Source organism: Monodon monoceros, unplaced genomic scaffold, assembly GCF_005190385.1.
Source record: "Monodon monoceros isolate NGI ecotype Baffin Bay Population unplaced genomic scaffold, NGI_Narwhal_1 Super_Scaffold_12, whole genome shotgun sequence".
Classification (NCBI taxonomy): Eukaryota; Metazoa; Chordata; class Mammalia; order Artiodactyla; family Monodontidae; genus Monodon; species Monodon monoceros.
This window is the reverse complement of record NW_021703768.1, coordinates 55,938,351-55,960,370: the sequence shown is the minus strand read 5'-3', so window position 1 is coordinate 55,960,370 and position 22,020 is coordinate 55,938,351. Positions and strand designations below refer to the sequence as shown.

General features: G+C 39.8%; 2 protein-coding genes across 13 annotated transcripts in view; both read right to left on the bottom strand.

The window, feature by feature from the left end:
• MARVELD2 (MARVEL domain containing 2) overlaps nt 1–10,154 on the bottom strand; it is a 29,279-nt gene extending 19,125 nt beyond the window's left edge. For 2 of the 9 annotated variants that reach the window (XM_029218720.1, XM_029218725.1), the window contains exons 1-4: nt 9,919–10,036; nt 6,371–6,731; nt 4,799–5,962; nt 2,983–3,018 (exon numbers count right to left, since the gene is read on the bottom strand). In XM_029218720.1, coding sequence (XP_029074553.1) covers nt 2,983–3,018; nt 4,799–5,947 — 1,185 coding nt within the window. In that variant the 5' untranslated portion in view covers nt 5,948–5,962; nt 6,371–6,731; nt 9,919–10,036. Of the gene's footprint in view, nt 1–2,982; nt 3,019–4,798; nt 5,963–6,370; nt 6,987–9,918; nt 10,037–10,095 lie in introns of those variants that run through there. The other 7 variants (XM_029218723.1, XM_029218726.1, XM_029218724.1 and 4 more) reach the window with 5 other exon arrangements.
• A 328-nt stretch (nt 10,155–10,482) lies between these two features.
• RAD17 (RAD17 checkpoint clamp loader component) overlaps nt 10,483–22,020 on the bottom strand; it is a 31,884-nt gene continuing 20,346 nt past the window's right edge. The window contains exons 14-17 of one of the 4 annotated variants that reach the window (XM_029218714.1): nt 21,139–21,288; nt 19,081–19,201; nt 13,409–13,466; nt 10,483–11,258 (exon numbers count right to left, since the gene is read on the bottom strand). In XM_029218714.1, coding sequence (XP_029074547.1) covers nt 10,994–11,258; nt 13,409–13,466; nt 19,081–19,201; nt 21,139–21,288 — 594 coding nt within the window. In that variant the 3' untranslated portion in view covers nt 10,483–10,993. Of the gene's footprint in view, nt 11,259–13,408; nt 13,467–15,374; nt 15,951–19,080; nt 19,202–21,138; nt 21,289–22,020 lie in introns of those variants that run through there. The other 3 variants (XM_029218716.1, XM_029218718.1, XM_029218717.1) reach the window with 3 other exon arrangements.

Here is a 22,020-nt window from a genome sequence, read left to right as displayed (position 1 = left end):
AAATAAAAAAATAAAAAATAAAAACCACTGTTAAATTCAGCATTTAATAATGCTGAATTTGAGACATCATTCATAAATTGATTTCCTGAGATGTCATAGAAACACAAATCTCTAAGCAAGTTAGTTTAATTTTGTACTTCCTGCTGGCTTGCTCTCTCTCTCATACTCTACTAATCTTTCATCTGTGTTTTTCTTTTTCACCAGATTTGTAAGCCCCTGGAAAATGGAGATAATGCCATTGTTGTATCCATATCACTGGCCCACAGCCTGTGACATGTTTGTTCAATGAATGAATGAATGATGACAGCAATGTATTAATTATGATCGCTTGGATAGGCTGCCGTTCATCCACTTAATAAATTCCGTATTTCAGCATGAACAAAACATTTTCAAGTAATATTTGTATGTTACAACATAGAGAATAAAGTTAAAAAGAACCTCATCAAACGTATTTTCAAAACGAATGCACTTAACCAAAAAGAACTTATACAAATCAGCAACCCAATAAAAAACCTGGACAGGATATGAACAGACAGTTAATAGGAAGAAAATGCAAACATACATATATGAAAAATGCTCAACCTCACTCCTGATAAGAGGCATGCAAATTATAACTACATTAGTACCGTTTTTCACCTATCAGGTTGATAGATGCTAACAAATTTCCTGACACTGTGTTGGTCAGGGTGTGAGGAAGCCTGTAGTGCTGTTGGGGGTGGGAACTGGTAGAATTTCTACTGGGCAATCTAGCAGTCAAAACAAAAATGTACACCGCTTTTCATCCAGAAATTCACTTCTCAGAATTTACATTTCAGGTGTACTTGTACTGGGTTGGTGAAAAAGTTCGTTTGTGTTTTTCTGTATCATCTTACGGAAAAACCCAAACAAACTTTTTGGCCACCCCAATACATATAGAGAAGGAAGTATTTATTCATATGTATAAGGTTATTCACTGTGGCACTGTTTTTAATAGTGAGAGACCGGAAACATGTTAATATACGATAAATTATGGTACATCCATAAAATGCAACACTTACGTAGTTGTAAACCAAAATGCAGAAATTTTCTATGTACTACCTTAGAAATATATTAAGTGAAAAAAATAAGGGACATAACAGCATGTATGGTATGCTACCATTTCTGTAAAAGAGGAAGGAAAGCAAATATATATATGTGTGTGTGTATATATATGTATATATGTATATATCTCTCACACAGGATACTGGTAACACTGGGCCTCCACAGGAGAACTGGGAAGCCATGGTACACGATGAAAGAAGACTTTGTGTGAGAGACCTTTTTGAATTTTGATCCAAGGGAATATACTCCGTTTTCAGAGACACAAACAAACCCAAAGGCTGAATTCTTAACTTCTTGCTTAGAAATAATGCCCAATATCTTAAAAAAGAACTTTTCAATGAGGTAAAATTATGATTATTAAAATACATTAAATTATTACATATATGTAAATAATTATAACCACAGCATCTTAATCTTCTCAAGCAATCTTGTGAGGTAGAAATTATTATTATTCCAATTTTACGGATGAAGGAACCAAGGCCTGGGAAGGTTAAGTACCTTGTCTATTGTCACGCAGTTAAGTAAATTGTGGAATAGGGATTTCTTTCCTGACACAACAAAATTTGGCATCTGAAAGCAAGGTGAGAAGAATAGGAAATAATGGGGAAGAACTTTAAAGAGACTGAAGAAAATTTGGGAGAATCACCTTTATTAAAAAATAAATAAATAGGGCTTCCCTAATAAATAAATAGGAATTCCCTATTCCCTATTTATAGGTGGCGCCATGATTGAGAGTCCGCCTGCCGATGCAGGGGACGCAGGTTCGTGCCCTGGTCTGGGAAGATCCCACATGCCGCGGAGCGGCTGGGCCAGTGAGCCGTGGCCGCTGAGCCTGCGCGTCCGGAGCCTGTGCTCCGCAACGGGAGAGGCTACAACAGTGAGAGGCCCGCATACCGCAAAAAATTTAAAAAAATAAATAAATAATAAATAAATAAATTAGGGACTTCCCTGGTGGCGCAGTGGTTAAGAATCTGCCTGCCAATTCAGGGGACATGGGTTTGAACCCTGGTCTGGGAAGATCCCACATGCTGCGGAGCAACTAAGCCCATGCACCACAACTACTGAGCCTGTGCTCTAGACCCACGTGCCACAACTACTGAAGCCTGCGTGCCTAGAGCCTGTGCTTTGCAACAAGAGAAGCCACCGCAATGAGAAGCCCGTGCACCACAATGAAGAGTAGACCCGGCTCGCCGCAACTAGAGAAAGCCCGTGTGCAGCAACGAAGACCCAACGCAGCCAAAAATAAATAAATAAATAATAAAAATTTTTTTTAAATTAAATTTAAATATGTAAGGAGAACCAACTAGGTTCACTTGTAGAAGCTTTATTTAACACAATTAAAAGATGCTACAAATAGCCTTGTCTGATTTGGTCCTCTTAGTATTAGAAAAAAGCTGAGGGACTTCCCTGGCGGTACAGTGATTAAGAATCCACCTACCAATGCAGGGGACACGGGTTCGATCCCTGGGCTGGGAGGATCCCACATGCTGTGGAGCAACTAAGCCTGTGCGCCACAACTACTGAGCCTGCGCTCTAGAGCCCACGAGCCAGAACTACTGAGCCCGCGCACCACAACTACTGAAGCCAGCGTGCCTAGAGCCCATGCTGCACAACAAGAGAAGCCACTGCAATGAGAAGCCTGCATACCACCATGAAGAGTAGCCCCCACTCGCCGCAACTAGAGAAAGCCCATGCAAGCAACGAAGACCCAACACAGCCAAAATGTAAATAAATAAAATTTTAAAAAGAATAAAAAAAAAAAAGAAAAGAAAGCTGAAAGTCGTATTATGAACTTAATGCAACAGATACACTTTTACAGACAGATGGTCTACTCTAAACAGGTAAGAGAGAAAATTATTTAACAAATCTAGAGATAAAATATAACGTGAGCTTTATTCTTACCATTTTCCTTTTCGATGGCAATGATTGCTCACTTATCTGGAACAAAAAGAGTTAAAATGACTTTTCAGAGGTGTGTGAAGCTACTTTGCAAATATTTTTGTCCATTTGCATCTATAGCCCAATCTCAACTTTACAGATGTTGATTCTCTACCATACAGATGATCCTCCTACTCTTTTGGCCACGTTTTGATGGGCCAGTGGAGAACCAGAGGAGGAGGGATAACTGTGATTCCCTGTCAATCAGGAGCAGAGAGCAGAGTTGGAAATATGGAGATAGTGGTGACTCTTATGTGAGTTGCTCTGAATTACCTAGAGATTTTATTTATTCTTGGTTCCTATTACCTTGCACGATTAAAGAGTTTGGGATGGTTAAATTATAAAATTAATAGAAAAAAGCTATATGCCATTATGTATTTTAACACTTAGGAAGTTACAGCAACACACAAACAGGAATCATAGGTGACTCAAGTTTAATTAACCATAAGTCTTATAAAAACAAATTTTTGTTGAGAAAAGGAAAAGAAATAAAAGTACTGTTGATAACAGTCATATTCATGTAGAATTTGAAATGATATTAAGAACTCCATTGTTAATAAACTTACATAAAATTATAAGGAAGTGTGTGCTTCACTATCTGGATTTCACACTGATTAGAATTTAAAGTTCCTTACTTTGTATACACAGATGTAAATTAAAAAAATAGGTGGTGCAGTGGTTAAGAATCTGCCTGCCAATGCAGGGGACACAGCTTTGAGCCCTGGTCCAGGAAGATCCCACATGCCGTGGAGCAACTAAGCCCGTGCACCACAACTACTGAGCCTGCGCTCTAGAGCCCACGAGCCACAACTACTGAGCCCGCACGCCACAACAAGAGAAGCCACCGCAATGAGAAGCCTACGCACGTACCGCAACGAAGGGTAGCCCCCGCTCAACTCAATTAAGAGAAAGCCTGCACGCAGCAACGAAGACCCAATGCAGCCAAAAATAAATTAATTAAATAAATTTTTTAAAAATGCTTACAGTGCTGAGATAAATTTTTAGAAACAACTTGAATCTATGTCAAATTCTAGTAAGATAAATATATTTTATGACACTAGAGTATGGGGTTCTGTATAGAACACATAAGGTACCTATTATAAAGTTAGTCAAGTTTTTTGCTGTTATGAATATGACTAAAAAAATACATAGGTCAGTGAGTAAATACGTAGGTTATTGCGTATATAAGGAAGGATTTTATTTTTAGCTATAGTTTTGCCCAATATACACCATCTGCCATTGTACCTAGGAAGTCTTAGGAAAAGTGGGGAAAAAAATGCACGGTATAGTTGACTTAAAATTAAGAAAATATTTAAGGTAATACTGACATTTTCAGAGGCACAGGAAATTCTACTACACACTCCTCCTTAGAAGAAAGCAAAACATCAACTTATTTCAGGGAATAATGAAGTTAGCAGAACATACTCTAACATTTTTGCTACCATTCCAAAAAAAATATTTTTAATAGGGCTTTTATATAATCTTATGCAGGTATTATCATCATTTCTTCTTTGTAGAAATTCAGTAGTTGTTTTCCCCTTAGTATCAGACAGACAATACTGCAACCGACAAACTATATATTGTATTACACATCTGGGGTCTACCTGCAACATTCTACAAATGACACACCAGAGTGGGTTATCCTGGTCAGAGCATGTCAGATGCTGAGTGGGGCCTTTTGAACTTCAGACCCTTAAAAACAACAACAGCTTTGTTTCGAGAACTATACATATTTAAGGAGTAAACAGAAAGAAAGAACAAAGATCACGAAATCCCTTACCTCCTGTTGCTCCATGAATTCCCTATGTCTTCGAGCCGCCTCGTGCCTCCATAACTTTAGGCAAACCAAAGCTCCAATGAGATAAACAATCATGGTGACAAAGAGGAAGATCATTGCTGCTATCTGTCCTCCTTCCACCCGGCACAACGCTGCATTCACTGGCGTGTTAAATAATGGATAGTAGCAGAGCCCACCTCGGTTGGTATCATTCACATAGACTATGGCTGCAGCCATGTACAAGATAAACAAGGAGATGTTAATTCCAAATTCAGTTAGGGGCCACCAATTTGAGTCCAAAAGAATGGTCCGATAATACATGGACATGCCAAGCACCAGAATAATAATGGTGGTGATCCAAGCCAATCCAGCAACCACAAGCACAAAAGCGGTTTTGGGACCACTATAGTAATAGCCCCCATACATGCTGCCCAGGCCACCAACGCCTCCCATGCCATAGGGCTGTGAATATCCAAACAGGTTATACCACTCGCTGTCCTTGTGAATGTACGCCGTGACACAAGCGAAGACGCCGGCCCCCAGAAGCAGCTCCACCACGCCCAGAATCCGCAGCAGGCCTGCCCATGACTTCATGTAGGAATACCTCAGGTGATACTCCTCCACCTTCTCACTGTAGGTTCGGGCTGTGTTTGTGCGTCGGCCTAGGGATCCATAGGGATCCTGGGGAAACATTGCCTCGGCCTCTTTCCGGGAACGACAGCTGCCTTCTGACCCGCCCTGAGGATCTTCGCAGGAGTTGGGGGGTGAACAGTGGTTTGGTCTTGCAGGAGAGGCTGGAGGTGAACACTCCACTCCATCGGAGATGTATCTGATGTCTGACACCCGCTTATCCCACTCTGGGTCCTTTTTCTTCCCTCTGAAAAAGTTCTTCCAGGACTCAGGGACAAAGCGCCTTACAGGCTTGAGATCTGGTGCTACGGCCGGTTCCTCTGTGTCACCTGAGTAGAATTCTGGGCCGAATGGTGGCTGTAATGGGAGAGGGGGTGGTGGCAACGGATCAGCGCTCACAGCCAGCTCACTGTCGTGAAGAGTCTGGAAGGTTCTTACGGTGCCATCTCGATAGTCTGAGTCCCTTGGGACCTCATCGTAGTGCCTGTCCCGATTCCTGGATCTTCCGTCATTTGACAACATTTGTGATGTTCACACCTGGGGCCGAGATTAAAGTTATCACTTATGCTTAGCTATTTATCCTTTCAATGATGCTGGTTTTATTCACTTTGTAGCAAATGATCATATTCAGGAAACCAACATGATCATATCTAATTATTATGATATATAAAAATGACAACATAAATTATGTACACTTTAAACATGTGTAACAATTATGTTAGCCAGGGATCTACTAATCATTCTATGAGATTTTAAGGGCAATCAAAATTTTAAACCTTAGCTCTTGATTAAAACATAAGTTGAATTTACCTATGAGCCCTATAAACAACAAAATGCAAAAAACCAAAAATGAGACTAAATTTTAATAATACAGGATGCTAACACATTCCAAGTAAGAGTTCTTTCCTCAAATATCTAAATCAACATATTTAAGAGTTGACATACCAAAATGTGATGGGTCAGCAAATACTCTTCACTTTCATTAACTCAAGTCTGCTTTGGAATGGCCCAGGAGAAGCAGTCTGATAAACACAGGGAGTGGAGAGTCCCTTTCTTTTCTAACTCGGGAAGTCACGTTACGGGAGTTGCTTCTTCCACTCTAATAGTATAACACTTGATACTAGATATAAAAAATTGAATTCTCAGAAAAAAAAAATCACCAAAGGCTAAGTAAGGTTCCCTGAAAGTACAGCACAGAGCCACAGCAATGGCCATGGACATCACTCTTTCCAGACCAATTATTTAAAGGTGACTTGCTGTTGCCATGGAAAGACCCAAAAAGTATCTTACAGGGTATTCAATCCACCTGAAAAATAAAGCATAGAAAAAGCACTTTTTATCAAACTTGTTGATTTCCTTCATGAAATCAATAACCTGGACATGTATGTAAAAAGGAAACTATTTGCTAATATAACTACTATGTTTAAGGCACAATGATCTTCTCCCTCAAACTGCTCATGAGTATTTACTGAAGACTCGCTGGACACATGGCATTGTACTTGGCACTATGAAGGTCTCAAAATTAAAGCTGGTAATCCCACCTTTACGGTGTTGAACAATTTAGAAATTCCTAAGGCTTTGTTTTGTTTTACTTTGTAAAATGGATATCTATCACTCAACAAGTATTTACCAAGTGCCTGCCATGCACCAGGCTTGCTGAAGATGTATCAGTGAACAAAGCCAATGGAAATCCTTGCCTTCATGGAGCTTAAATTCCAGTGGGGGAGCGGGGGTGACAAATGATAGATAAAGCAAGTGAAATATATCGGATGCCAAGGAACAAGTTAAGAAAGAGGATAAGAAGTGCAGTGTGGACAGGGTGTTATAATTTTAAACAGAGTGACGAGGGAAGTCTTCAGAGAGAACATGACACCTGAATATAGAAATGAAGGAAATGAGGGAGGAAGCCAGGCAGGTATAAGGGGTAAGTGTTCCACACAGATGGAACAGCTCGTGTAAAAGCCTTAAAGTGGGAGTGCCTGGCATGTTCGAGAACTGTTAAGGAATGGAGGCAGCAGCAGGGTGAGTGAGAGGGTGAGTAGTAGAATTGAGGCCATCTGAAACGTTAGGGCTTAAAAATCATTAGAGGGACTTACCTGGTGGTGCAGTGGTTAAGAATCCACCTGCCAATGCAGGGGACACGGGTTTGAGCCCTGGTCCGGGAAGATACCACATGCGCGGAGCAACTAAGCCCCTGCGCCACAACTACTGAGCCTGTACTCTAGAGCCCTTGAGCCACAACTCCTGAGCCTACGTGCCACAACTACTGAAGCCCACACACCTAGAGCCCGTGGTCCGCAACAAGGGAAGACACCACAATAAGAAGCCTGAGCACTGCAATGAAGAGTAGCTTCTGCTCGCCACAACTAGAGAAAGCCCACGCGCAGCAGTGAAGACCCAATGCAGCCAAAGATAAACAAATAAATAAAATAAATTTAAAAAATAAATAAAAATCATTAGAAAGATTTAGGCTTCTACTGGGAGTGAGAAGCCACTGGAAAATTTTCAGTAAAGGTCTGACATGATATGACTTATTTTAACCAGATCACTCTGGGTGCTCTGTTAAGAGTACCTTCCAGGAGAAAAGGGTGAAAAGAGGGAGACTGGCTAGGAGGCCAGTGAAATACAGTTGACGCTTGACCAACACAGGGATTAGGGGCACCAACTCTCTTCGCAGTCAAAAACCCAAGTGTAACTTTATAGTTGGTAATATGTAGCTGTGGTCCCGAATCCACGGATTCAACCAATTGCAGACCACACAGCACCGCAGTACATATTTATTGAAAAAAAAAACCAAAAACGCATATAAGTGGACCCCTGCAGTTCAAACCTGTGTTGTCCAACTGTAATCCAATGGACCATGGTGGTAGCAACGAAGATAGCAAGAAGAGCTTAAACTCTATGTTCAGGGAATTAAAAATTTTTATTTTAGAAATTTCCAAACACAATAAAAAGTGGAAAGAACAGTATTATGAGCCCTTATGTGCCCATCAACCACTTTCGATAATTATCAATTTATGACCAATCTTGTTTCATCTATACCCTCTACCGTATTCCTTTTGTCAATAGATTACTTTAAAGCAAATCCCAGATCATTTCATCTGCAACATTTCTCCAACCCTCCAGCTTAGTCCTGGGAGAAGCAGCCTGAAGAGTCTGAGATACCTGTTAGAAGTCCAGGTAAAGATATCAAGTAGGCAGTCTACCCACAGAAGTGTATATACTACACAGACTAAATACAATCACCTGGGGGTGGAGATGGAGAAGAGGTCTAAATTCTAGGGTCTTCTAATGGGCCACTCCAATTTTAGAGAATTAACTGTGAGTCCCAGCATGGTGCCCAATGCAAAGCAGGAGAAAAAAATTTAGTACAGAAAAAAATTTCTATAATGATAGCAATTAAAAGTTACCTTTTTGTCTTTCATCGCTTTATCTGTTGTCTAAAAACATTTAAATTCTAGGAATGCATAGTACTACTATAATTCTTGAAATATATTTTCCTAAAAATAGTAGAGGCAAAAGCACAACAAATAACTTTAGCAAGTTTTACATATCCTTCAATATCTTTGATATACAGGCATTTAAAGGACACCGGTTGCTTAATTAAACTCACTGGCAAAAGTATGCTTCACTATAATGGATTTAATTCATGCTCACCTGTGAAATGTGGCTTATTTGAATTAGATCACCTTATCAGTGTTTAAATAAAAAGCCAAAATTACAAATTTGAAGAATTGTGGAATAGCAAATTATGTGATTTTGGAAGGGAATAATGGTCAGTTGTATTTTACCACATTTCAATGTCTGGATACCCCAGCATCTCTCAGGGTGTCACTGAGAGTCCACTTAGAATCAGCACGCTGAGGCAGAGCGGGTCTTTGTTTTGTTCCAGCCGCCGGGGCCCGACTCCATTCTGTTGGCACACAAATCTCCGCAAGTCAAAGCGGTGGGAGGAGAAATGGTTCTCCCCAGCGAAGTGTTACAGGAATCCAGTTGGTCACCTTTACACCAACAGAATCACCACTAAGCTGGCTTTAAAGTTTTGCTGGCCCCGAGAAAGGGGCCGATTTCAGACGTTTCTGGGTTTCCAGGGGGATGGGAAATCCCCTGCGCTCTGAACTGAACCCTCGAGCGAGTGCCCGGGAATACAGAGCATCCTCGTCCGGGGTCCTTCCCCAGGCCGCGGCTCGGCGCTACGTCCCCGACCCACCAACCTCGCTCAGTACTCAGCTCTGCCCACCCAGGTGCGCGTCTCCACGTCAGAGGGAAAATACACTCTTCGTCTCCCGAGATTGTCCCCGAAGTGGCCGGAACTAAATCGGGCCGGACGTGCCCAGCTCGGGATAACCCCGCGCCCGGAAGGACCGCGGCTTCGCGGCCGGGGGTGGGCGCGTCTCGCCCGGCACCTGTGTCCGCCGAATGAAACCTGGCCGGCCGAGGGGCCCTCCAGCCTCCCAGGCCCCCCGCTCTCCCCGGGGCCCCTCATCCCTTACCGCGTCGGCCTCCGGCCTCGGGCGCAGGTAGTGGCCGGCCGCGCAGCGAGCGCGCCGTTTCTAGGGGCCGAGGGACGCCGAGGGCTACCCCAGACGCCGCGCGCCTGCCCGGGGTCCGCCGGCCCCTCCCCGCCCACGCCCCGGTCACGTGGGCCCCACCCCTGGCACCCAGCTCACCTGCGCAGCCGCCGGGAAGTGCGCGCCCGCCGCCCGCGGCTCTGAAACCGGGATTGGGCGCCGGGGGCGGGGCCGGGCCGAGCTGAACTTCGCCCCGCCTGGCTTTGTCAGGCCCGGACTGCCGCCTGGGGCCCGGGCGGGTCGGTGCCCTCACCCCCACCGCACCTCAGGGCAACAGCTAGGAGAGCTCTGGAAAGGTCGTTAAAGGTGAGAGCAAACCCTCCGGAAAGTTTTCTTCGCAAGGTTGCAATCCCCCTCCTTTCTATTTTTGAAAAAGGTTGGCACTGGATGAAGGAGACTTGCGTACTATGACCAGTGACACATGGCAGACCGTGCGTGTTAAGAATCATTGAAGGACAGGAGAAACAAAACAAAACAGAACAGAACAAATTCAACATTTTAATTTTGATATAAATTATGTAAATAGTTTCCAGAAAGTATCTAAAATATTCCACTGTACAACATATAAAAATGGTATCTGAAGAAGCTAGAGACCAGAGAAATTGTGAATAAGGCACAAAGTTTATTTACACTCTTAATTGCATCCTAAACTTTTATAATTCTTATTTACAACCCACAGAGTTTCTGTATTCTGAATTATTCCTTCACATTTTCTGATATTTGCCATAATGTTCAAACACATTTCATACACACTGACCTCTCCCAACACCACTCACAAGGCTAAATAAATACTAGAGAAAAAGATTAAGAGATTATTTGAAGGTTTGATCTTCTATTTACTTCAACATGACAGAAATCAGTTCTCTGTGCTGAAATACTACAAGAGTGAAGAATTAACAAACTAATTCACCTGAAAAGTCTATTATCTCTGTTCAAGTACCACTGAATAAAACGAATATGAATCTGTCAAGTAACAATCTCATGGGCAGGCTGCTTTCTATGTCTCATCACTCTCATAGTCTTCTATTATTATGTCTTCCTCTTCCATGTCTCTCTGGGCTGCAAAGGGCTGAGGCTGGCTGGCAGGCAGTTCACTCCCACTATCCTGACTCAAAGGAAGAGACCAGGTTTCAGGTTCAGCTGTCTGAGTGCGTTCACCCAGCGCTTCCTCTGCAGGTTGCCCTCCACTAAGCTGGGCTTCATCTCCACTGTCCAGGTCTGTCATTCCATGCTCCCTGTCAGTCAGGGCTTCCATTTTCAATCTGCCAGATGCATAACACAGGCATTAATAATAATCAAAGGAGGGGATTCCTTTAAATTACACCATGAGTGTGGTGATTATGAAGCCCTCTCCTGTAGTCTCTCATTTACCTTCCTTGTGCTGTTTAGCCAGGTGGACCGGTTTATTTAACAATATAAACAAAACTAAAAAGTAAATGACAAACTGAATAAATCATTACAACTTATAACACAACCAAGTTAATTAATATCTTTAGTAAAGAGTTCTTACAAAAAGAAAGAATTAAATGGAATAGGAAAACAGACATAAAACATGTACAGATAGCTTACAGAAGAATGGTTACTAAATAAATTGCTCAACCTAATTTGTAATTTTAAAATGGAAATTAATATTGTCATCTTTCAAACTGGTAAAGACCTTTTAAAATAATAAAACCCAGTGGTGGTACGAGGAGAAAAGAACATGCTGAAACACTGTTAAGTGGGCATAAGATTGGCAAAATATTCTTGGAAGTAATCTGGCAATATAGAGCAAAGGTGTATATCCATTGATCCAGCAATTTTATTTCTAGGAATTCATCCTACATAAATAGTATTTGATATGCATGATGATTTAGCTTCAAGGAAGGCTGTGACAACAAAAGCTGGAAACAAGCTAAATGTACAAAACCAAGGTGTAGGAGGACTTCCCTTGTGGCCCAGTGGTTAAGAATCAGCCTTCCAATACAGGGGATGCGGGTTTGAACCCTGGTCAGGGAACTAAGATCCCACATGCCACGGGGCAACTAAGCCTGTGCTCCACAACTAGAGAGAAGCCTACGTGCCACAACTAGAGAGAAGCCCTCGCACTGTAACGAAAGATCCTATGTGCCACAACTAAGACCCAACTCAGCCAAAAATAATAAAACAAAACAAGGTGTAGGTTCAATTATAGGAAATTATGCAGCTATTAAATAGCAATATTAAATGTTAAGTTTAAGTATTAATATTCAATATTATCAATATAAATCAAAGATAATGTTAAAATGGTCACTAATGTTAAAATGGTCACTATAAATGAAAGACAACAGTACTAGTCATTGTAATAAGTAGCACTGACAAATCCTGCCTCCCAATTCAGATCAAGTAGCTGAACCAGTAATAAAACACTGACTCCCATTCTTTTAATTACATCTTAGGAGGAAAAAGACAATAGAAGACAATGGTCTTCCCTTGATTTTGATATCATAATCTTGTGGGGAAAGGAGCCAGTGAAAACAGCTGGTCCTTCTTTGATTCAGAGGGAAGTGAGGAGAAAAGGGAAGTTTATAAAAGGTTTGAGCCCTGATCACATCCCAGTGGGATGATGCTGTAAGATCCATCCATCACTGTATTTCTGTAAAAGGAAAGATGGGCTCCCAATAGCTAAGTCATTATAAGGAAGAAACCATTAACACTACAAAGGCCTTTACTGAATCTATGAAGGCAGAGGGAAAAAAAGCCCAGATAAGCTAGTTTTCCATTTGGGACCAGGAATAGGAGAAGTAGTAGAAGGGGTAATAGATGCCATTTCTATCATTTACTTTTATCCTTGCAACCAGGAAGCAAGCACTTTTTAACCTTTTTTAGAATACCTGAGTGCCTAATTTAACCTTACAAATAAGCCAAGTAGAAATGAACTACAAGCACTGTGTTAATCACTGATATTAGGCCAGAAGCCATTTTGCAATGGAATGAACAGTATGGATGTAGATTTATCTCTATATATATTTTTTTACTTGTCTGAATTTTCTGTGATAAAGAAATAAAAAAGACAGTGCTCTTTTGAGGTAGTTCCTGATTATTGCAGTCTCCAAATATAGGCTAAGAACACCTCTTGGCATGAAAGCTGAAAAGGGGTTTTCAGCTATGCAAAATTTGTTGAACTCAAGGATTTTAAAGATTCCTCTGCCTCTGTGATTCAATGATTCTATTTAGCCTAATATTCCATTCTGAGATGGTGAAAATAGCTGTTACATGTAATATATATAATAGATGGGTCTATAATGCAATCATATGGTCTCTGATCGCTAGTACAACATGTATTTCTTGGCCTTTACAGATAACATTTATTGACTGTATAATGAATAAATACATAAGGTATTTGGTGGTTATTTCAGTAACAGCTCTTTGAAAATTAAAATGATCAGCTTACCTTCCAAAGTGTCGCTTCAGAGGAAGTCTTCCAATATCCTGGATAAAAGAAATCTGAGCTAAAAGAGATTTTTAAAAAGCTTTAAATAGACATTTCTCCAAAGAAGAATGGCCAAAAAGCACATGAAAAGATGCTTAAAGTCACAAATTGTTAGGAAAATGCAAACCAAAACCATGAGATACTATTTCACACCCCTTAGGATGGCTATTATCGAAACACCCCATAAAACAACAAGGTTTGACAAGGACGTGGAGAAAGCTGTAGAAATACAAAATGGTGTAGCTGCTGTGGAAAATGGTAAGGTAGTTCCTCAAAAAACTGAAAACAGAATTACTATATAATCAATTCCACTTCTGGGTATACACCCAAAAGAATTGAAAGCAAGATCTCGAAGAAACATCTGTATATCCATATTTATAACAACATTATTCATAACAGTCAAAACGTGGAAGCATATATATATATATGTATAGCTGATTCACTTTGTTATACAGCAGAAACTAACACACCACTGTAAAGCAATTATACTCCAATAATGGTGTTAAAAAAAAAAAAAAGTGGAAGAAACTTGTGTCCAAAAACAGATGAATGGATAAACAAAATGTGGTAAATATATACAATGTAATATTATCCAGCCTTAAAAAGGAAGGAAGTTCTGACACATGCTATAACATGGATAAACCCTGATGACATGCTAAATGAAATAAGCCAGTCACAAAAAGACAAATATTGTATGGTTGCACTTAAGTGGGTACCTAGGGTGGTCAAATTCATAGATAGAAAGTAGGTAGTGTTGGACTTCCCTGGTGGCACAGTGGTTAAGAATCCATCTGCCAATGCAGAGGACACAGGTTCGAGCCCTGGTCTGGGAAGATCCCACATGCCACGGAGCAACTAAGCCTGTGTGCCACAACTACTGAGCCTGTGCTCTAGAGCCCGCGAGCCACAACTACTGAGCCCATGTGCCACAACTACTGAAGTCCATGTGCCTAGAGCCTGTGCTCCACAACAAGAGAAGCCACCACAATGAGAAGCCCACGCATCACAACAAAGAGTAGCCCCTGCTCACCGCAACTAGAGAAATCCCGTGTGCAGCAACGAAGACCAAACACAGTCAAAAATAAATAAATGAAATAAATACATTTAAAAAATAAAATAAAATAAAAAGAAGTAAAGGGAGCTATAATGACAATGACTCATCAAATAGGGAATATCAGTAAAGAGAAGGAAATTGCAAAAAAGAACCAAATGGAAATTCTGGACTTGAAAAGTACAATAACCAAAATGAAAAGTCCACTGCAGGGGCTCAATAGTAGATTTGAACTGGGAGAAGAAATAATCAGTAACCTGGAACACAGACTGATAGAGATTATGCAATCAAAGAGAAAACAGAATGAAACGTGAGATACCTGTAAGTATTCTAAAAAACACTAATGGAGGACTAGAAAAGAGGACAGAGAGAAATGAGCAGAAGAAACATAAAATGTCTGAAATGACATAGTAAAGTGAAAGAAATGGGATAAAAATTGATGAATAAAAAGAAAAGCCAAGGGCTTCCCTGGTGGCACAGTGGTTGAGAGTCCGCCTGCCAATACAGGGGACACAGGTTCGAGCCCTGGTCAGGGAAGATCCCACATGCCTCGGAGCAACCAAGCCCATGTGCCACAACTACTGAGCCTGCGCTCTAGAGCCCATGAGCCACAACTACTGAGCCCGCGTGCCACAACTACTGAAGCCCGCGTGCCTAGAGCCCGTGTTCCACAACAAGAGAAGCCACCGCAATGAGAAGCCTGCACACCGCAAGGAAGAGTAGCCACTGCTCACCACAACTAGAGAAAGCCTGTGTGCAGCAAAGACCCAACACAGCCAAAAATAAATTAAAAAAAAAAAAGACCACAAGACAAAAAAAAAAAGCCAAAACATCCTATTTTTGACTAAATTTTATAAACCTTCTAAAGTCTGCAAATCAAACACTACCTTACCTTTTTAAAAATCCACTACACAATATGACTAGGATTTTTAAAAAACAGCTTTTTGATATGGAAAACTTAAGGGTTGTGATCCTGGAATCTGAACTTTCTAGTGGATATAATGATTCTCTAGATGATTCCAACGTGAGTAATCCAAACCAATACTTCTCAAACTCCTCAAACATCTCCTGCATAAGAATCACCTGGAGGGCTTCCCTGGTGGCACAGTGGTTGAGAGTCCGCCTACCAATGTGGGGGACACGGGTTCGTGCCCCGGTCTGGGAAGATCCCACATGCCGCAGAGCGGCTAGGTCCGTGAGCCATGGCTGCTGAGCCTGCGCATCTGGAGCCTGTGCTCCACAACGGGAGAGGCCACAACAGTGAGCGGCCCGCATACCGCCAAAAAAAAAAAAAAGAATCACCTGGAGAATCTTGCTAATTGATCTTGCAGATCAATTCAGTAGGTCTTGGTTGAGGCCTGAGATTCTGCATTTTTCTCAAGCTTCCAGGTGATGCTGATGATTCTGGTCCAAGGAGACTCTTACTAATCAAACCGATTCATTGTCGCACAGCTAGGAGTGGGACAAAGAATGTGAATGGCTGTGCCAATGTAAGTTGGTGGCAGTAGGGCTGGGACTGAAGGAGCAGCCTGCATTGTCAGGAAATAGGTTATAGACATAGGAATTAAGTAAACAAGTAAATATATTTAGCAAAGTGGGAGATGGGTCCATATCCACTAAAAGGAACCAGGACTCATTGAGATTTCTAAGTCCATGTAGGGAGAGTATGAAATAATCCGGGAACACTTTGTATCGGAAAGAAAATACACTAAGAGTAAAGGCACAGTTACCTTAAAGCAGCTTGCACTGGCCAAATCTGGACAATTTAAGTCCAAAATAAATAATGATAGAAACAACAGCTGAAAAAGCTCGAGTCCATACAAATATAAACAAACAAACAAACAAACAAATGGGGAAGAAGGCGAAGCAATACCTTACAGCAGAGTTTATTAACACAAATACAGAAGGAATAATGCCATTAGAAAATCACTTGCCAACCATGACGGATTCAGGAAATAATTATCAAAAGATGCTATAACTAGTGGGTGACATTTTAATGAGAAATAGGATATTTACATAGTCTCAAAGTGTCTCCCCACAAAACACTTAATAACTTTACAATGAAGAACCTGAGAGATGTTATCTTACCAAATAATTAAAGTTAACTTCACCAGCATGGTTTAAATAGACATCATATTCCCCTGATGTGATGCACTGAGAAGAACACAGCATCACTTCTGTGGTGTTCCTGCACAAAATATATATCCTAAATCCACTCATGAGGAATCCTCAGATAAGCCCAAATTGAGGGGCAGCCCATGTTATAACAATCTGCTTCAGAAATGTAATGAATGAAGAAAGACCACAGTACTATTCTAAATCAAAGAAGACTAAAGAGATAGCAACTAAGTAACTAAATGTATCATGTGATCTTGCATTGGATTTCTAGACAAGAGAGAACAAGTTTTTGTTGTTAATTTACAAAGGGCATTATTAGGACAATTGGCAAAATTTGAATGGAGTCTATAAATTACAAATGGAGTCTAATAATTAAACTATAAATTAGCAGTAATATATCAATGTTAATTTCCTGATTTTGATGTATATACTGTGGTTATGTAGGAGAATGTCCTTGTTTTCAGGAAGTACATGCTGAAGTGTTTAAGAATAATGGGCATAATGTCTGCACTTTACTCACACATGGTTCAGAAAAAAATACATATATTTGTGTACATGTGTGTATAAAGAAAAAGAATACAAGGCAAATATGGTAAAAAATGAAACACTGAGGAATCTTGGTGAAGGATATACAAGAACTTCTTTGTACCATTCTTCTAATTTCTAAGTTTGAAATTACTTCAAAATAAAGTTTAAAAACTAGTATAACCTGGGATTTCCCTGGTGGTCCAGTGGTTAGGACTCCGTACTTTCACTGCTGAGGGCCCGGGTTCAATCCCTGGTCGGGGAACTAAGATCCCACAAGCCATGCAGCACAGCCAAAACGATAAATAAATAAAAACGAGTATAATCTAAAAATAATAGTCAAGGATAGGGAACTCTCTGGATTCTGACTCACAGATTAATCATTCCCATTGCTCAAAAGTCATCTCACTTCTGCCTGTAAATACAGAATATTTTAAATCTTTAGGTATCAATATTCTTAAAAGATGAGACTCTCATTGTATGAAGGCAGACATTTACTCTATAATCCTCTCTTCTGATAATTCATAAGGCAAACCCTATCTTTAAAATTTGAGAAGTTTTGGACTTTCCTGGTGGCGCAGTGGTTAAGAATCCACCTGCCAGCGCAGGGGACATGGGTTTGAGCCCTGGTCTGGGAAGATCCCACATGCCGCAGAGCAACTAAGCCCATGAGCCACAACTACTGAGCCAGCGTGCCACAACTACTGAAGCCCGTGCACCTAGAGCATGTGCTCCGCAACAAGAGAAGCCACCACAATGAGAAGCCTGCCCACAGCAATGAAGAGTAGCCTCCACTCACCGCAACTAGAGAAAGCCCGCGTGCAGCAACGAAGACCCAACACAGCCAAAAATAATTTAAAAAAAAAAAATTGAAAGTTTAAAAAACACTTGAGAAGTTTGATGTGTTATGTAGTAGATTAGTAATATTTTCAATATTACACAAATTCTCTGTTCTACCTTGAAGATCAGCACCACAGACATGTGACCTAGGACTGTTAATGAAATGTGGCCCTTAAGACACACATTAAAAAAGAAACAACTGATGGAAAAATTGGTAAAGTTCAAAAAAAGGCAAACCTCAGTAGACACAAACTGGGCAAGTGTGTATTGCCAAAGACATACTAATTTTTTTTAGCATTATTTATAATTTCAAAACTTGGAAAGACAATGTAAATATACTATTAATAGATACTGCTTGTAATATTGAAATCAACCAAAATACCTATCAATAAGGTTGAATAAAATTATACATTTTGAAAAAATCTGAGTTAGATTTGAATATACTTTCGCATTGCTGCTGTTATAGACTAAATGCTTCTGTCACCCCAAATTCATATTTTGAAATCCTAACCCCTGAAGTGATGTTATTAGGAGATGGAGCCTTGGGAGGTGCTTAGGTCATGAGGGTAGAGCCCTCATGAATGGGATTAGTGCCTTTATATAAGAGAACCCAGAGAGAGCTCTCTTTTACTCTGCTCTTTACCATGTGAGAATACAATGAGAAGATGGCCATCTGCAAACTAGGAAGCAGGCCCTCACCAGACACTGGATCTGCTGGCACCTTGATTTTGGACTTCCCAGCCTCTAGAGCTCCTTTGCCCTAATTATAAAATATGGAGCGCTATGCATGATAAGTGACAAAAAAAATTAAAGTTTACATCTAACATTTGTATACACACAGGAAAAAGTCTAGAAGAATTTACACCAATCTGTCAAAAGGAATTACGCGTGGTTATAGGGGACTTTCAATTTTTACTTTAGGTACTTCTTTATTATTTAATTTCTTTATTTTTTAATCAAAAAGCATGTATTAATTCTGATTCAAAAAATAAAGGGGAAAAAAACTTACTGTCACTGGTACATAGGAATAAGTTGATCCACAAAAACATAATGTTATAAAACACTACTTCTTGGGGATAAGGAAAACCCATATTATTACCTTGATTTCTCATTGGAATGGTTAGCAAAGCAAGGTATGGCAACAGCTGAGTTTGGAGGCATAAAGCTGGTAAGCAGAAGTCAGAAAAAAGTGCTTTTGCTGCCAGGCAATTTTCCCGATACTGCAGAGAAGGAAAAACATGGTGAAATGAAAAATAAAAATTTAAATATGGATATTTGTCCCTAGACTAAGTTTATTATATCACAAAGTATGTGGGTTTATATGCTACAAATATACTCTAAGAGTTTATCTGATCAGTCCCTTTTCTTTTTTTTGGCCACGCTGGGCAGCTTGATTAGTCCTTTATAACTGTCCTAGCATTATCTAACAAAGCGTTTTATCTACACAACTATTTCACACTTGATATAACAGCAATAAGAACAAGACTTAAGGTAGAAGAAAAACAAACTTAAAAATCAAAGGACTTCTGTTTATGAGCATACACATATCACAAATTATGTGAGGATATTGTTTCTCAATGAAAGAAGGTATTTTCTTCAGTTAAGAGAAGGCACTATGTTACAGTGATGATAAAAGACGTATGATCTCTGCCTTTCAGGTGCTCACAGTCTTAGGTCATTTATATGTAACAAATGCAAAATTAATATACATGCTATAAAGTGCAAAGCAAGTCAATAAGGGACATAAATTGCTTAAAAGTAATGAAATTCTCCAAGAAATCCACTGAAAATTTTCTTAGGTAATGAATGATAGGTTCATATGTAGCCATATGAATTTAAAACTGGAAGACATCTTAGAGATGACCTAGTCCGGGGGTCACAAATTCAGATGCTATAGGAGTCAGGCAGTTAATAGAAATCAGTGCAGTGGAACAGCTGGGGGAGGTGGTACTGACCACTCCCATCACCAAGGGGCAGATTATACTTGGCTTGAGCAGACTGCTGCCATGTAAAATATGGACCAGTGTTGCCTTACTTCCAATTTTTTTTTTCAGGAGATTGCAGAAATTCTGAAGCCAGAAATCCTTATCTGAGTTTTAACTATTATACTAGTTTTCAAAGATTGGCAATTCATTTTAAAAAATCTGTGTGTAGGTTGTATTCAACTTGTGAGCCACCTGTTTTTGACCTCTAAATAACTCAATCCTCCATATTTATAGGTGTGGAAAATAATGGCATATTAAGTGAAATAACTTGTGCAGATGGTTAGAGGTAAAGCCAGGATTTATTTTCAACTGAAACGAAAATATAATTACAACTATAGGCATACCTCAGGGATATTGTGGGTTCAAGTTCCAGACCACTGCAATAAAGTATCACAATAAAGCAAGTCACACAAATTTTGTGGTTTCCCAGTGCATATAAAAGTTATGCTTGGGACTTCCCTGGTGGTCCAGTAGTTAAGACTGCGCTCCCACTGCAGGGGGGCACAGGTTCAATCCCTGGTCAGGGAACTAAGATCCTGCATGCCATTCGGCGTGGCCAAAAAAAAAAAAGTTATGCTCACACTAGACTATAGTCTCCTAAGTGTGCAATAGCATTATGTCTAAAAAAACAATGTACATACTTTAATTAAAAAATACTTCATTGCTAAAAAATGCTAACCATCACCTGAGCCGTCATCCAGTCATACTCTTTTGCTGGTAGAGGGTTTGAAATATGGCTAGAATTATCAAAATGTGACACAGAGACACGAGGTGAGCAAATGCTGTTGGAAAAACGGTGCTGATAGACTTGCTTGATGCAGGATTAACACAAACCTTCAATTTGTAAAAAACGCATTATCTGTGAAACGCTTTAATAAAGTAAAGTACTATAAAACGAGGTAGTCCTGTATACTTTGATTCCAATAAAATAGGTATATGCTTCCAATTTTTGAGCGCTTTTTCCTTAAAAAAATGACTAAGCATTTAAGAAGACTGTCCTTTTTATGTTTTATCATAGTTCTAAGAAAACTGTGGGCCTTAGCAACTATTTCTCATTAAGAATGAAAGACCATTTTTCTTTTTCAATTAAAAGAAAAAACCAACTTTACTGAGATATAATTCACATAACATAAATAGTTCACTCTTTGAAAATGTACAATTCTTTTTTTTACCTTTTTATTTATTAGAAACCATTGGGGTTTATGCAAGGGTCGAAAACTTGACCCTCCTCCTTGGCAATGAGCAAATCCTCGGGCTTTGTTGGAATGTATCACACCTCTCGTAGCTATAGATGTACTATATTCCCTGAGTAAAGAGCGCGTCTAGAAAAGGAGACAAGATATGAAATAAAGAAAATAAGAGATTTATAAAACAGTACTTATTGGTACTACTGACCCCCAAAAAAGGCTAATCATATTTAGTTACTGTATGTTCATGTTTTTCAACCTCACCACAGCCCTAAGAATAATAGTGCTACAAAATTTTGAAGAAAATTCAACTGCGACATAATAATCAAATGCTATGAGTGAATATTAACTGGATGTTGGATGGAGGTGGTGGAAATAACTTTAAATACATTTTTGAGATAACTGGGGAAACAGGAATAAGGACAGTATATTACTGAATTTATGTTTATTTTCTTAGGTATGATAATGCTATTGTGGTTGTAATAGAGCAATGTCCTTATGCATGCTTAAGTGTTAAATGTTGTGATGCTACAATTACTTTCCAATTACTTAGCCAAAACAAGTGTGTCAATACAGATTAAGCAAATGTGGAAAAATGTGAAAAACTGGTGAACAAAAGCTAAAGGTATTCAGGTATTCATTGTGTATTCTTTCTATTTGTCAACAGGTTGGAAAATTTCAAAATAAAAAAGAAGCAATATAAAAAAATTGAGCAAATGCAACTGCTGAATAATGAAACTCTAAATATATAACAGAAACTGTATCATAACTGTTTAAATGATGGAAATATGGCTAGTGTGACCAGGGAACTGAATTTTTTTTTTTAATTTTTGTTTTGGCTGTGCTGCATTTTAGCTGTGGCATGTG